Genomic DNA, 14,470 nt, shown 5'->3' with positions numbered 1-14,470 from the left:
GTATAGATGTAGTCATGTAGACATGATATATTACAGTTACTTATAAATACTCTTCCCGTCTCCTTCCGTCCTTAAATAAAGTGTCTATTTTTTCATGAAAAATGATATACATAGCCCTTAGGGCTATGTATAAGGTGCTTAAAATGGAAATAAAATATTAAATCAAGCATTTATTACCTCAATTGATGTGAAAATATGTCTTGAATTTTTAAACCGTTTCCATTTAAAGAAATGCACTTAATGCTTAACATTACCCTTTTTTCATTTATGTTTGTCTTAAATAGACTTTCCATTTCCTTATGTGGTATAGTCCATCAATTAAAATATTATTTTGCTTTCAATTTTTATAATATCACCCACTTTTTCATATGGCCCACATTCTCTCTCCTTTGTAAACTATTCATAAAACAAATGTACCAACTTCTATATTTAATTATGATTTGGTACAACTAAAATCCTACAGATGATTTCTTCTTAATACTTGTGTCCAAAAGAAATGAGCACTCTATTTAGATACAGAGAGAGGGAGTCCATAATTATTACCAACATTTATTATTGTGATACGGCGGGAGGGAGTCCATAATTATTACCAACATTTATTATTGTCGATCAAATGGAGCCTAAAAGGTAGTATTATTATCTTACTGTCCAAAATTCTAGCACCACCAACAGATACGAGAATTGTAAGGTACATGGGTAGTTCTCTTTTCTTTTTTTCAATTGCCTACTCATGCAAATTCAGCTGCATAAAACCTAAGAAGCGTATAGGCAAACCACATGTTTTCCTAACAAAACTTGATTAACTTCATAGAACTTTGTGGCTAGGAATTTGACCAAAGTTTAATCTTTGTGCACAGTTACTACTTAACATATGCCATGTTTGGATGTGCAAGCCCCATCGGCACAAAAGACGTTACAGAACAACTGCTTTTGAGTAAGAGATTCATTCTGTTTCACCTTCAGTGCTAGCAGTTTCAGATTCTTCATCTACAGCTTCATCAGTGCTAGCAGTTTCAGTTTCTTTATCTACAAGCTCTAGTTCAACATTGAAGCCAAATGCATTTCCAGGCAAGAAACATTGTTTAAGTTCATCTTCAGATTGAGTTGTGTTGATCTTATCATCCTTCACACTAATATTTTCCTGTGGGAATACAAAGAGCAGATGTGAGTGAAAGCTTACCAAATCAAACAAGTTAGGATATACTCAGTTCAAGTTACTTGCCTTCTCCACATAACCTGCCACAGCAGAGGTGACTATTTCCCGAATAACAAAATTCCTAACACGCTCTCTACCAAGTATATCCAGAAGTAAGTTCCTCGAAACCTGCACGATTCCGTGGATCAGAAACTTATAGAGCAAGAATGGTGGGATTAGAAGCACAATGAGTTCTACTTTTATGTTATCTCGCTTCTTTATCTATCAACAAAAACTACAGCATACACACTCCCAAGGACCAGGGTCATAATAGATATTAGCTCCATTCAAGTTTCCCCCTTTCAATTTAATGCATATAGTTGCATCAACTTTTATTTGCACATGGCAAGCTCCAGAAAAGTACAAACCTTCAATTTGTTTGAGAAAGAAAGAGGGAAGAGACAGTGGCGGATCCAGGAATTGAGTCACGTGGGTTCGGAGTAGTTTGAATATAATGTTCCAAATTAATGAGTTACAATTTTAGTTTGAATATTTTCAAAGAAACCGAGAACTTTCAACAACTATATTTTTCAACAACTTATCAATTATTAAGGAAATTTTTATTAAATCAACTTGTCAATTATTAAGAAATTTTTCATAAAATCAACTTATCAATTAAGCGTGAAAATCTAAAACTATATATATACTTCTTCTGTGTTTTCTAGGTGCAACATCTGCCTTTTTGATGGATGGATTAAAATAATCAAATGTATCGAAAAAAAAGAGATAGTATATGATACGAAATGATGACACAAAGTACGAGACCTGAAAAACTAGCACACAAATATGAAATCTAGCTAAAATGACAATAATTAGCAAGGAAAAAATTGTTTAGAAAGGGAAATGGGAAGATGATGGAAAAAAGCCAAATTCATTAGCTTATATTGTATTTGTACTTGGTGGAAAAGAGAGATTTATAGATAAAAAGTAAGCTAAAAATAAAGAGGGAATTAAAAAAAAAAGGGGGAAAACCAATAATATACCATAAGCATGAAGGGGAAAAAAAATGAAGGGGAAAAAAAAGGGAAAAAGAAAAGAAAAAGACCAATAATATAATAAAAGTATAATGGGAGATAAAAAAACAAGAGGAAAAGAGAAAACACAAGACAAAGAGTTTCGAAACCACGACCTTTGGACGGATTGAACAAATGATTTTTTACTTTTACCGCTGAGCCAAAGTACATTTAATGAAAATAATACGCCTGTATTGTTTATATAACATTTCTGTTCCCTTTCTTCTTCAGCTCTCTTTGTTTATTTTCCCGGATCCACGTGGGTTCAGTTGAACCCACTGAACCCACGTTGGATCCGCCACTGGGAAGAGAGAACAACTTGGATGGACAATTCTACCTGCACTGTGATCTAGTAGTTTCTATGTTGAGAAAGAAAACCTTTATGAAATTCATATGGTGCTATTGAGATTATTATACTTGTCCAAAAGACGACCTCGGTTAAGTTTTTTATTGCATCATGTGAAATGGCGATTGACCTTTAATAAAACAAAGGAAAACACTCCTCCAACTCCAACCCTCAATTCTTCTCTACCTTTTTTCTCGTAAGTTCCTTTCTGACGTGTTCCCTACTTTCCTAAATTTTAATCTAATTACCATCAGCCCCAATGAGAATCTCTCCAAAATAAACAAATCATTTGAGATTTTGCCATTCATCTCAATATAATGAAAACAATATTCAAAGCCATGTTGAACTGCGCAGCTGATAGATATTTTAATTGAAATGATTGTGGAAGGGGATCACATATATGTACCACAACCCAAAAATCATCAAGGTTTTTGTATAGAATATCTGAAATCAAAGATAGGATGCATGTATCTTACATAATACTTTGAAATAAAACTCCGATCTATATATTACCTTTGCTGTTTTCCCTGTATTCTCCCCATGCAGAAGCAAAAGGCAATAATGTCAGAATTCCTCAATTGACAAGTTATTAAACCTGCTGACTAACCTGAGACATATTTAATCACAAATAGTAATGGATAAAAAATCAGATAATCAACTTAATTCCTATCATGTTGGAAAATGCAAATATATGCATTATGGCAGACAATTATGCAAAATCTCACAGCACAGATGGTGAAGCGTCAATCATAAGATATTCGTTCCAAAATGCAAGAGTTCCTATCATTAGGTGAATTTGTAGAATCGGTCAAAAGACCAAGATAATTATTATGCTTCCTTTCTATTATCACCAGATTTCTACATAAGTGCATGCAATAGTACATAATACGGGCAGATATACCTTTTTACTCTCACCTAAGAGGTTAGACCTCTGAAGGAATGTTAACAAGTGGTATATCTAATTAAAGGGACCATTATATGTCAAACTTCTTGATGGCGATAAACCAGCACAGCATCACAAATCTTATAATAAATTTTAATCCTACAGTGGCTTTAAAACACCAGAGGTTAGAACTCTGAAGGAATGTTAACAAGTGGTATATCTAATTAAAGGGACCATTATATGTCCAGCTTCTTGATGGCGATAAACCAGCACAGCATCACAAATCTTTGAGTATAATAAATTTTAATCCTACAGTGGCTTTAGAGCACCAGCTGCATGCCTGATTCTTCTCCCTTAAACGGATTTTATTACCATTGTTAGATGGTAATAGATAGATGGTTCTACTGATCCATCCATTTACTTTAGTTTGACATAAACTTATCGACCACTATATATTTAAGGCTGAGATACATATGAAAAGCAGTAGGCACCTATGATAAGGAAGACTCGTGGATCCCTCCTTATAATGCAAACATTATGGGAATAGTCAAGACTTAATTCTCTTTACAACCAAAAGTTATTCTCATCCTTCGGTATTATCTGTACAAAGCCCAAGTTGAAAAACTATGAAAGCACCACCATGTGGCTACGTAAGAACCTACTAAATGATGAACACACAAAGTATTTTTTGGCAAATTCCTTAATATGTCGAAATGGACATACCACAAATCCTTGACCATGTGATAAAGGCAAAGAAAACAGTGTGAAAGCCCAGAGCTACATCAACTACACTTTTTACCTCCTTTTTGGCGGCGAAAACCAGGAATTGGCGGGGCTGAGCGAGCTAAGTTTGACAAGACCACGTTAAAGGCCTTCTGTGTTTCTTCTCCAGGCAAGTCCACTCTCAACTAGAAAAAGGAAACGAAGGTTGACTGGGATAAAACTCATGTCTACACTGGAACTCCAGATTTAAAAGCTTTGCAACAAGTTAACAATGTGAAGCAAACCATATCAGTTAGACAGTGGTCTTTTACCAACTAGCCGATATACAAGACAAACCAAAATGCCAAAATAGAATAAGAATATGAGATATTAGTTTGATATCATAATGAGATATATGGCGAGAGGAAAGCACAAAAGCTTGACCTACAAATCACAACTATCTACAATCACCAATATTGTAAAGAATAAAATATATTAACTCATGGACACAGCTCACCTTGATCTTCTCTGCATCTTGAGATTCAACAGAAATCTCAACCGTTTTAAGTGTTAGTGTACCAGCCTTTGAATCTGTCATAGATGTCTCCAAGCCTATAGCACAATGAAGTTTCTTCGTGAGAGTAACTTTAGTAAAATTAGCATCGCACTAAACTGCAGAACGTGGTAGCACAATCTAAATAGAATATCACCTGAGCCGACTGCAGAGACTGGCTTCAATAAATCTCTGTGATCTCTTCCTCTTAGTTGGTGAGCGTATGACAATCTAACAGTGAAACATATGATGGTCAGCTTTCAGATACTTCAACTAAGCAAAGCAGGAAATTCTACCATTATATAATTGTTCAGCTTCGTTTATGCTTCTAAAGGTAAAGTGCATAACCAGAATACTGTCAACATTAAATTCTGCTAGAAGAAAAGATTGGACATGATTTAACACAGCAATAAAGTGATTATAAGCAAATGAGAAGCAGAAAAACCCACCTTTTGCTGGATAATTGTTCGTTGGAACAGAACGCCACACAGTGCCTTCCTGAGCCAGTATAGCAGAAGGCAACATTGAACTATAAAACAAGAGTCACAAAAGAATACCCTTAGCTTTCATACTTGTAATCCTAGTACAATACTCGTATAATGTTTGTGCAGATAACATATAAATAACTCAAACATAAAGGTAACATAATTCTGGGATAAATTCCGTGTAACTACATGAAGCTCGAAGTTAATATCTGTTAAGATTAATGCACTGATATAAAAATAGCCTGTGTCACGTCATGTAGTCAAGTATCCCCAAAATGAGGAACATAGTAGATCAGTAGAAACTATGAGTCAGCCAACCAAAATAGTGTCATTAACATTGAAAACCTATCTAGCATGGCAGCATCCATTTGTTCATATGATGATAAGTCCGCCACACCATGACACCAAATCAACTTTCGCAATATGCTTAGGATTGACGGTCCGTTTGGTAGGTGGTGACAAATGGCGGCAACGATTATGAATGTAGTGTAGTTTTATAAGGAGGAAAAAGATCTCGTCGATATCTATGGTAATGAGATTTCATTACCATGATAAATTGATAATAAATAGGGGATTTTCTTTACAAATTACATTGATTTTATTCTCATTACCACTATTTAGTACCGCCTACCCAATTGCACAACTAAGTAATTGCAATGCAATTTGGTATTCCAAAACCTTAAAGCCAATTCCAACCCTTAAAAATTCCATTCAATTTGCAACATTGAAGTAGATAAATAAATAAATGAATTTTATATGGACTCCACTTGATTTTCTTTGAAATTCTGAACATGTCGAGGCATTATTACAAGATAGAGTGATTATTACAAAATACAGTGATATTGTGGTGAAAACAAGAATTTCCATTTTAGCTAAGTAGACTAGTAGAGTAAATAATCCATAACGTACAAATGAAAAAGAAGAAATTATAGTTTTGGGGAGTTGGGGGTGTTATAGTTGAGAAAGTTGGTAAGTTCTTACAATGGAGTTGCGCAGAGGATTGGCAGTTGGGTTTGAACAGATGGATGTCGATATAGTTGCCATTTACTCTCTCTAATTGGGTACTTGTGGAGTGGACTGTGGAGTACAGACTACAGAGTTCTATGCTGCTCCTTCCGTCCTTCGAGTTATCCTTATGACCTTGGAGGAAGTATTCTCCCAGACCTGTAGGGACAACTTTTCCGTGTTGAGTTCCTCCAGAGTTTGAAAATAACTCTATTCGGTAGAGTTCGTTAAATACTAGTCGTTTATTAAGAAATCAAAGGCTTGTATTTTCTTTCCCAAAAATCCCCTATTTTCCCTCGAATATCCTACCCATATCTTTTCCTTTTCCACCAATCATGAGCCCTTGATTTTATAATATATGGCCAGGATTCAATAACTCTACTTTGTAGAGTTTTCATAAAACTCTAGAGGATCCGGACCCAACTTTTCCCATATCATTTACTTGATATGATTAGATGTAAGTCTGTAATCCAAATATAATAACTAACCGATATGATAAGATAGTGTTAATGTTAAGATATACTAAAAGATTTCAACTAACAATGACCTTATTCCCATGTGTAGCATAGTGCATACATCCGCGGGGTAGACAGTCTACCCAATTGCTCCCTCGGTTTTTTTTTTTTTTTTTGGATTTTACCATCTTAGAAGTAGTTACTTTTACACTTTATCATCTTTTGTTTTTGTTTTTTTTTTAATTTTATCACCTTTAACTTGCCAACTCACTAAAAATCACCAAATAACTCGTGCTCTGGCAAAATTCCGGTGAAGGGGCCCACATTCTGGGAATAATTTTTTCCCCCCCTTTCTGACTCTCTCTCTCCCCGATTTCTTTATCTTTCTTCCTTACCGATTCTAATTTTCATCTATTACCTTTAATCTCCCTCCCTTAACTATTAAATTCCCTCCAACAACCTCTCTGTAAAAAATTCATCAACCCCTCTTTGATTTTTACAGAGAATCTTTTTCTCTCTCTATCCTCCACTTCACCCAAAATTCCAGTTAACCAAGCTCCTTTCTCTCCTTTATTTCGAATTTCGTAGCAAGAGGACAATTGTGGGGACCAACTTATTCGCATCTTCATCTATCTCAATCAGTTGAGTGGACCAAACCAAGGAAGTTGAGGTAAGCGCACAAACCCTAGCTCAATTTTTAACCTTTTTTAAAGCTTACTTATTTGATTATTAAAATAGAATTAGGGTTGGAAAATGTGAAATTCAAAAGAGCTAACTAATATTAGTTGTTAAAATGCTGACATTGGATTCATTAGGAAGCATAAACTACAATGAAACAAAATAAAATTTGGGACATTTACAATGATTATTTAATTGAATTTCATTAACTAATGACTTTTTTTTCCCCGTGTTTCCAGATTTTATAATTGAAAGTGAAAGAAAACATGTTTCCCTTAATGATATTGACAACGTTAGAATTAGGTTGGGTGGGAATTTTTTATAGCAGGATTTATAAAAGTAGGAAGGTGATTTCATATGATGGTGGGTGGATTTCATTGTACCCCCAGATCAGGTTGAAAGATATTAATATGAGAATGCTTAGGGACCTCGCATTTGCTGCTTATTATAATGCAAGACAATTCGTGCTCAGTGGATTAAAACTGTGGTTTTGGCTACAGGAAAGAAGCTTGAGTATTGGTAAAAAGGAGTTGGTCAATGATGAGGACATTCTTTTGCTTTTGGAGACTTTGGATGTGTTTGACAACATGGACTTGTACTCCACATGTGACCTCCAACCCTTTGCCCAAATAAAGCCTCCCCCACCTTTTTTCCCCTCTATATAGATCCAAACTTTTTGGATTTTCTGAAATGTTAGGAGATTACCATAAGGAAAAAAGGGAGAAAGATGTATCTTCTAGTAACAATCCACCTTTAACACAAAGCAGCAATCCACCTTTGACACAAAGCAACCAAACAACCCTGGTCAAACCAAAGCTTGAAAACTATAAACTTGGAGGAGAAGCCCTATGTTTGTAGATCCAGCTCTTGCGAAAACTCAGTCCTCCCCAACTTCTCTAGTGGTGATTAATGAAGAAAAATTTAATGCTGCAGTACACATTCTCACACCCTCTAGAAGAAGTACACCTAGAGTAAAGCATGTTGCTGTGAAAGGGGTAGGAATAAAGGGGAAAGAAAGTGATAGAAAAGGAAAAAGGAAGATAGTTGAGGAAGATAAAAGGGGCAGGAATAAAAGGGCAATAAACTGATAGAAAAGGAAAAGGGAAGGCAGTTGAGGAAGAGCCAAAAGAAAAAAAAAACAAAAGAAAAAAGGGAAGGGGAAGGGAAAAAGGAAAAGTAGTGCAAACTTTGTAGCTCTGATTGTTGTTAATCTTATTGAGGGAGTTTACATGAAACAACCTGCAGGCATTGTTCATTCTTATTTTCCTAATCATATTTGTCGTCTTAGGAAAGCCATTTATGGGTTAAAACAAGCTCCTCGAGCTTGATATCTTCGCTTTAGTTGTTTCTTGCTACAATAGGATTTCTTTTGTTGTCAATCAGATACTTCTATGTTCATTTTTCGTCATGGAAAATATATCCTCTATCTACTTCTCAATGTTGATGATATTATTGTCACAAACAACTCAACTCCTTTGATCACTAAATTTATTTCTCTTATGTCTGTTGAGTTTGCTCTAAAGGATTTAGTTTCTCTTATATCGTATGATGTGCATTTAGTTTCCCAATCTATGCATGCCCCCCGCACATCTCACTTGTTGGTTGTTAAGGGTGTTTACGGGTACTTGCACGGTACTTCTGACTACGGTTTATGGCTTCGCCCCTCCAAGACTATGTCCATCATGATTGCATGCTAGGATGCTGATTGGGCTGGATGTCCGGGTAGTTGTCCTTCAATCTTCGGTTATGCTATCTTCTTAATTAGGTGGCAATCTCATCTCCTGGCGCTCAAAGAAGCAACCAACTCTCTCTAAAATTTCCACTGAAGTCGAGTATCGTGTTGTCACAGTATAAGAAACCCTCTCGATCCGTCCTGGGTTGGAACTCATCATTCGCGCCCTCGTTAAGCTGTTTTGTGATAATATTTCTGCTTCCCATCTTATTGTGAACCCAGTCCAGCATGATCATCAAAATTGATTATCATTTTATTCGGGAGCATGTTGATCATGGTGATTTAGTTGTACGATATCCCTACTTAGTTACAAATTGCTGATATTTGTACAAATGATCTGTCTGGTCAGCGTTTTGAGATTTTGAGGTCCAAACTGTACGTGATCCCCCCGTACAGTTTGAGGGGGTGTAATAGAGGATATTAAGAGTATCCTTGTCATTGTACTATTGTACGTATATTGTATATGTGAGTCCAGACACCCTCATTGAGGTTAAGCCGTATCATTATTCTCACATTACTTAGTCAAAATTGACATTTCTTTTTTTTATAAATATTCGGGTACATGAGAGGAATTTACACCTAAGTTCAGGATCCAATTTGCGTGCTAGACCCTACCCATTGTCATTCCTTAATGAAGTAAACACATTCAATCTTATGAAAATCCAGGCACAATAGCAATCAAAACATTGAGAAATAAAGCACGTAATAACATGGGAAATTAACAAAAACACACATTTTTCATACCAATAAGTGAAATATGCTATCAATCATATTAACAATCCATCACGAGTTCGCGACAAGATACTTAAGCCGTGTTCTTTTAGACCTATTTTGATTGAACTAAATTGAAATGAAGTTCAAGTGAACTGCAAAGAGTTGAACCGAACTGACATGAAATCAACTAAATTCAACTGAAATTAACTGAACTAAACTAAAAATAAGTCCAAAATAACAAGATCTTAATGACCCAAATGGAAATCAACTAAAAAGAAATTAAAAATGTCCCCTACACAAATTCAATTACAAAATTGAAAAATGTTATATTCATAGTGCTTTTCACAAAAACCCCAAAAGACAACCAAAAATTGATAAACGGAATTATCAACTGATGGAAATGGAGGGAATGTGTTGGATCTTGGACCAATCTTCCCCTATCGGATTTCGGCATCTTCTTGATAAAAGCTCTGAACATCGCATGATTTCAAGTCGCTGGAGAGAGGTGAGCTGCCGCATTGCAGTGGGAAGTGATATGAGATTTGTACAACCACTGAGGCTCAGGGATTGAAGAGATGAGAAGCAGCTTATCCATTCTGGTACTTCATTCAACGGCATACAACCATCAATTTTTAGGTGTCGCAGGCTGGTCAAGTACTGCAACCCCTTGGGTAGACTATCCAAGCTCCTTAAACCGCTTAATTCCAGGGAACGGAGGGTCTGGGAAACAGATCTCCAGGGTGACCCATCATCATTCTCTTTACAGGAAAAGGCCCTTGAAGCTGCATGAATTTTTAAAGACTCCAAGGCAGTGAGATACTCTAAACCTCCAGAAAGACTCTTAAGATTAACGCAAAGGTCAATCCCAAGATTACGTAGAGAAGAACACCTCTTGAAAACCTCTCCAATTTCTGACAAACTCTGGAGCCGTAGAGCTAATCTGATGGTCATGCTAGTAAGACGTTCCACAGGGATTGATTTGAAATAATCCGTGTTATCTAAAGTCACATGCCTTAAATTTGGATGTGTTCCAATATCTGACTGCAATTTTGACACACAAGTGGATGAAGAAACCAACTCTATATCATCCTGGCCCATTTTTATTTGCAATGCTTCGTTCAATCTAGTCAAACAAAGTTCTTGCACGCTTGGACAGAGAGGAAATGATAGCAGATTAGGGCAATTCTCAATGGCCAATAAAGATAGACATGAAAACGATGATTGACAGGCATGTGAGCTGTTACTGCTATCAATATCATTGAGCTGATTTGCCACTCTCCACCATCCTTTCAGATTCGGCACTTCCCTGATTTCTAGATTTTCAAGAGAGGGGAAAAAGGTTAATTCTGCTATCCTTGACCCTGACACAGAAAAGGCTGTATGATCACTATTGCTCGTTGAATCTTCTACGTACTCCAAATTAGCCAAATCTAAAAGTTTCAGTACTTTTAGATAACGCAGTTTGCTCAGCGATGGGAGAATCTGCAATCCATAGCAAGACACAATATATAATTTAACCAGATTTGGGAGAGAATTCGTCAATTCTCTTCCCCACCTTGGAAAGTCTACACTCTGGAAACGTATCAATGAGAAAGCCCTGAGATTAGGATGTGGCTGCAGATCCTTCAACAGAGATTCATGGTAATTAAAGACATTTATAGAATTTTCAGATGTAGATTCATAACCTTTAAAAGTTATTGATAGTTGCTTCAGATGTTGCATACTCCTCAAATATCCTCCCTCCTCGTCATGTTCCTCTATATCTATAGCACTTAGTGGAGATATTGAAGCTGTCTCTTAACTTTTTGAGAGCCTTGAGATCTTTTAGCTGGTCAACATAATGCTTTCCACGTACAATGAACTCAGAAAGTGTATGAAGATAAGACAACTTACCCATGCCTGGAGGCGTGCATAGCAGCCAAGAGCAGTCATCGTTGAGCAAGCATCTAAGATTTACTAGTTTATTCAAGTCGTTGGGCAACTCTCTCAACATAAAGCATTTGTGTAGATCTAGAATTTGAAGATTATATAAATTTGTAATTGAAGTGGGAAGTGCCCTGAGATTTCTGTTTTGGGACAGATCAAGATATCTTAAATGCAACAGTTTACCGATTGAACCTGGCAGGAATTCAATATTCAAGTCATGTAGGTCCAGCACCCTGAGCAACCGCCAACTTGCTAGTAATGTGCTCACCTGATTTAGGTTATAACCATCTCTAAGATATGTACGAATCTTAAGTTTAGAGAAACCCATTGTACAAATGTTTCCAGCATGAAATAAATGACGATTAGTATCAGCCAAGTTGCTTGCAAGGCCATTAACCAGACACATTTCATTTCCAGCTACATCTTGAGCAACATCCCGCATCAAATCATGAATCTTACATGAATAAACTTCACCAAACTCACTCTTTTCCACATCCTGGAAGAAACATCTTCTTAACAATATTGAAAAATATTCCTCACCCGCATCTTCTATGCTTTGGCCTCCATCAAATGGCACAATATATTGTTGTGCCATCCAAAGATTAATCAACTTTCTTTTGTTTATGACATGATCCTTGGGAAACAAAGCGCAATATCTAAAGCAAGTTTTCAGTGGTGATTCTAGATTATGGTAACTAAGCTTCAGTATCGACATAATCTCATTCTCACCTTTTCTAATTTTGGCTAGACCACTCTCTTGAAATGATTTCCACTTGTTCAGATCTTGACCATATAGAAGACTACCGACCACTTTTATAGCCAGAGGAGAGTTATGACAATTTTCAACAATCTTCTTGCCAATCTCAACTAATACACTAGGGAAATCTTGGTAGTCCCCCATGCCAAATGCTGTCATCTCGAACAATCGCCATGAATTCACTTCAGACAAACATTCTAACTCATATGTACTATGCTCACTTCCTATGATACTTGCAGTCATTTTTGAGCGACTAGTCACAATAACCTTACTCCCCCTAGCGCCTGTAATTAAGAATTTTCTCAAATCAAGCCACCTGTATCGATCCTCATTCCATACATCATCAAGAACAAGCAAGTACTTGTTATTTCCTAGCTCTTGTTGCAGTTGACTTTGCAATATATCTATTCCAAGGCTATCATGTTTTTTAGATGTAGCTGATTCTAGTATCTTGGCAAGAATTGTTCTCACATCAAATTGTTCCCCATCTTGATCAGATACACAAACCCACAACCTCAAGGAAAACTCACATATAACCCTTTCATCATGATAAACTAATTGGGCAAGAGTGGTTTTCCCCAATCCTCCAACTCCTACAATAGTTAGAAAACCAACATCATCCTTGACATCAGAATCTAACAACATGTGTATGACAACATTCAGGTCATCCTCCCTCCCGATAACATCAGCAACATAAGCATAAGAATAGGACTCTGCTCTTCTCCTAATTGGTCGGGAGCAGGACTCAACAACAACAAAGCCAAATTTTCTATGGTTATCAGCAAAAGCATCCAATTTCTTCCTGATTTTCTTAACTTGTTGAGAGATTGTGTAAGCCACAGTAAATTGGTTGTTAGAAGATAAGAAATCACGAACCTTTTTAAACAATTTACCAATACCAATACCACCAGTGTTCTGCTCCTTTTGCTTAGCAAAAGTAAGGATCTCATCGAACAAATCATCAGCATCATAAACAGCCTGTTGGAGTTTCTCAATCCAATCTTCTTCTTCATTAGAGAACTCTAGCTTAGCCTCTGAATCTAGGAGCACTTTTGTTATGGTGGAGACAGTTAATTTGAGGTCTTCTAGATCAGATTTATAGCCCCAAACAAAGAATATCTCCTTGAGGCTTGAGCATTCCAGTGCTGCAAACAATGTTTGAGCAACAGTTAGCACAGTTCCAATATCAGCCATTGTGTTTCTGATATTTTGGTTGGGATTGTAGGGACTATGAACTATGAAATATTAAGTAAGAACTTCAACTGTGAATTTCTGCAATTTTCGTTGTTATCACCTGAAACTTGAAAGGTTAGATAACAACAGTCATTTTTCTACTTTTTCTTTTTCTTTTTTATAGTCCACCTATTAGTCAATGTTCAAAGTACTACCTCCACTAGCTCCACTACCTAGTACCTACCCACATTACTATATTCCATAGATTATGTTATGCATGTGGCCGATGTGGGTCCGCAAGCTCCAGGTTAAAAGAAATAACAAAACAAAAAGTTAAAAAATTAAGTGAGACCTTACCTCATAAGTCATATCATTGTAGTTACTGTAGTAGTGTAGTATATCTATTAATCATAGACTATAGTAGTACAGTACTACCTTACTATATCACTCTAGCAATATTATATTTCACAAAAGTTGACTAACCCTATTGTAAGTGTGGAAAGGTTCTGATACATTGCATCCTCGACTGGGTTAAGGCGTTAAGCAAAGATTTGTTGAGGAAGGTCCCAGAAAACTATTAGAGTAGGTTCCAAGTTCCAAGTTCCAACCAATGCATTTTCTTTAGACAAGTTGCATCAGCACGAAATTTGTGAATTTGATAACTCATTTGCTAAACACCGCCCTATTATTTTTTACTAACGCCCTGTATTTATATTTATTACGTATTTATACTATTTTACTTTCTCCCACCCTCCATTCCCATACTTCACCCCCTCTCTCTCTCTCTCTCTCTCTCTCTCTCATCACTCCCTCACTCTCAATTTTTCTCGTTACTGTCACGAAGGAACTCTAG

The 14,470-nt window shown here is 36.4% G+C and overlaps 3 protein-coding genes across 3 annotated transcripts; all 3 read right to left on the bottom strand.

Moving 5' to 3' along the window:
- Nucleotides 1–614: 614 nt before the first annotated feature.
- On the bottom strand, nt 615–6,351 carry LOC104888893 (uncharacterized). Its single transcript, XM_010674002.4, has 8 exons — nt 6,159–6,351; nt 5,142–5,221; nt 4,850–4,923; nt 4,657–4,751; nt 4,237–4,345; nt 3,068–3,081; nt 1,223–1,324; nt 615–1,141 (listed from the first exon to the last, which is right to left on the bottom strand). Exons 1-8 carry the CDS (start codon nt 6,219–6,221, stop codon nt 944–946), a joined length of 735 nt encoding a protein of 244 aa, XP_010672304.1. The 5' UTR covers nt 6,222–6,351; the 3' UTR covers nt 615–943.
- Nucleotides 6,352–9,934: 3,583 nt separating this feature from the next.
- Nucleotides 9,935–13,866, bottom strand: LOC104888892 (putative disease resistance protein RGA1). Its single transcript, XM_010674001.4, has one exon. It carries the CDS (start codon nt 13,636–13,638, stop codon nt 11,509–11,511), a length of 2,130 nt encoding a protein of 709 aa, XP_010672303.2. The 5' UTR covers nt 13,639–13,866; the 3' UTR covers nt 9,935–11,508.
- LOC125495515 (disease resistance protein RGA2-like) lies at nt 10,149–11,483 on the bottom strand. The gene has a single exon (XM_048640261.1). The coding sequence runs from the start codon at nt 11,481–11,483 to the stop codon at nt 10,149–10,151; it is 1,335 nt and encodes a 444-aa protein (XP_048496218.1).
- Nucleotides 13,867–14,470: the final 604 nt, after the last annotated feature.

Source organism: Beta vulgaris, chromosome 3 (assembly GCF_026745355.1).
Source record: "Beta vulgaris subsp. vulgaris cultivar EL10 chromosome 3, EL10.2, whole genome shotgun sequence".
NCBI classification, from domain to species: domain Eukaryota; kingdom Viridiplantae; phylum Streptophyta; class Magnoliopsida; order Caryophyllales; family Amaranthaceae; genus Beta; species Beta vulgaris.
The sequence above is the reverse complement of the archived record's forward strand: the minus strand, read 5'-3'. Positions and strand labels throughout refer to the sequence as shown.

What these genes read in the sequence shown, in the direction of transcription:
- LOC125495515 (XM_048640261.1), bottom strand. Translation starts at nt 11,483, where the DNA reads ATGCAACATCTGAAGCAACTATCAATAACTTTTAAAGGTTATGAATCT.
- LOC104888893 (XM_010674002.4), bottom strand. Translation starts at nt 6,221, where the DNA reads ATGGCAACTATATCGACATCCATCTGTTCAAACCCAACTGCCAATCCT. An exon ending in AAGATGCAGAGAAGATCAAG is followed by an intron (nt 4,346 to 4,656) that starts GTGAGCTGTGTC and finishes TCCTTTTTCTAG; the next exon opens with TTGAGAGTGGACTTGCCTGG. An exon ending in TGGCAGGTTATGTGGAGAAG is followed by an intron (nt 1,142 to 1,222) that starts GCAAGTAACTTG and finishes GTATTCCCACAG; the next exon opens with GAAAATATTAGTGTGAAGGA.
- LOC104888892 (XM_010674001.4), bottom strand. Translation starts at nt 13,638, where the DNA reads ATGGCTGATATTGGAACTGTGCTAACTGTTGCTCAAACATTGTTTGCA.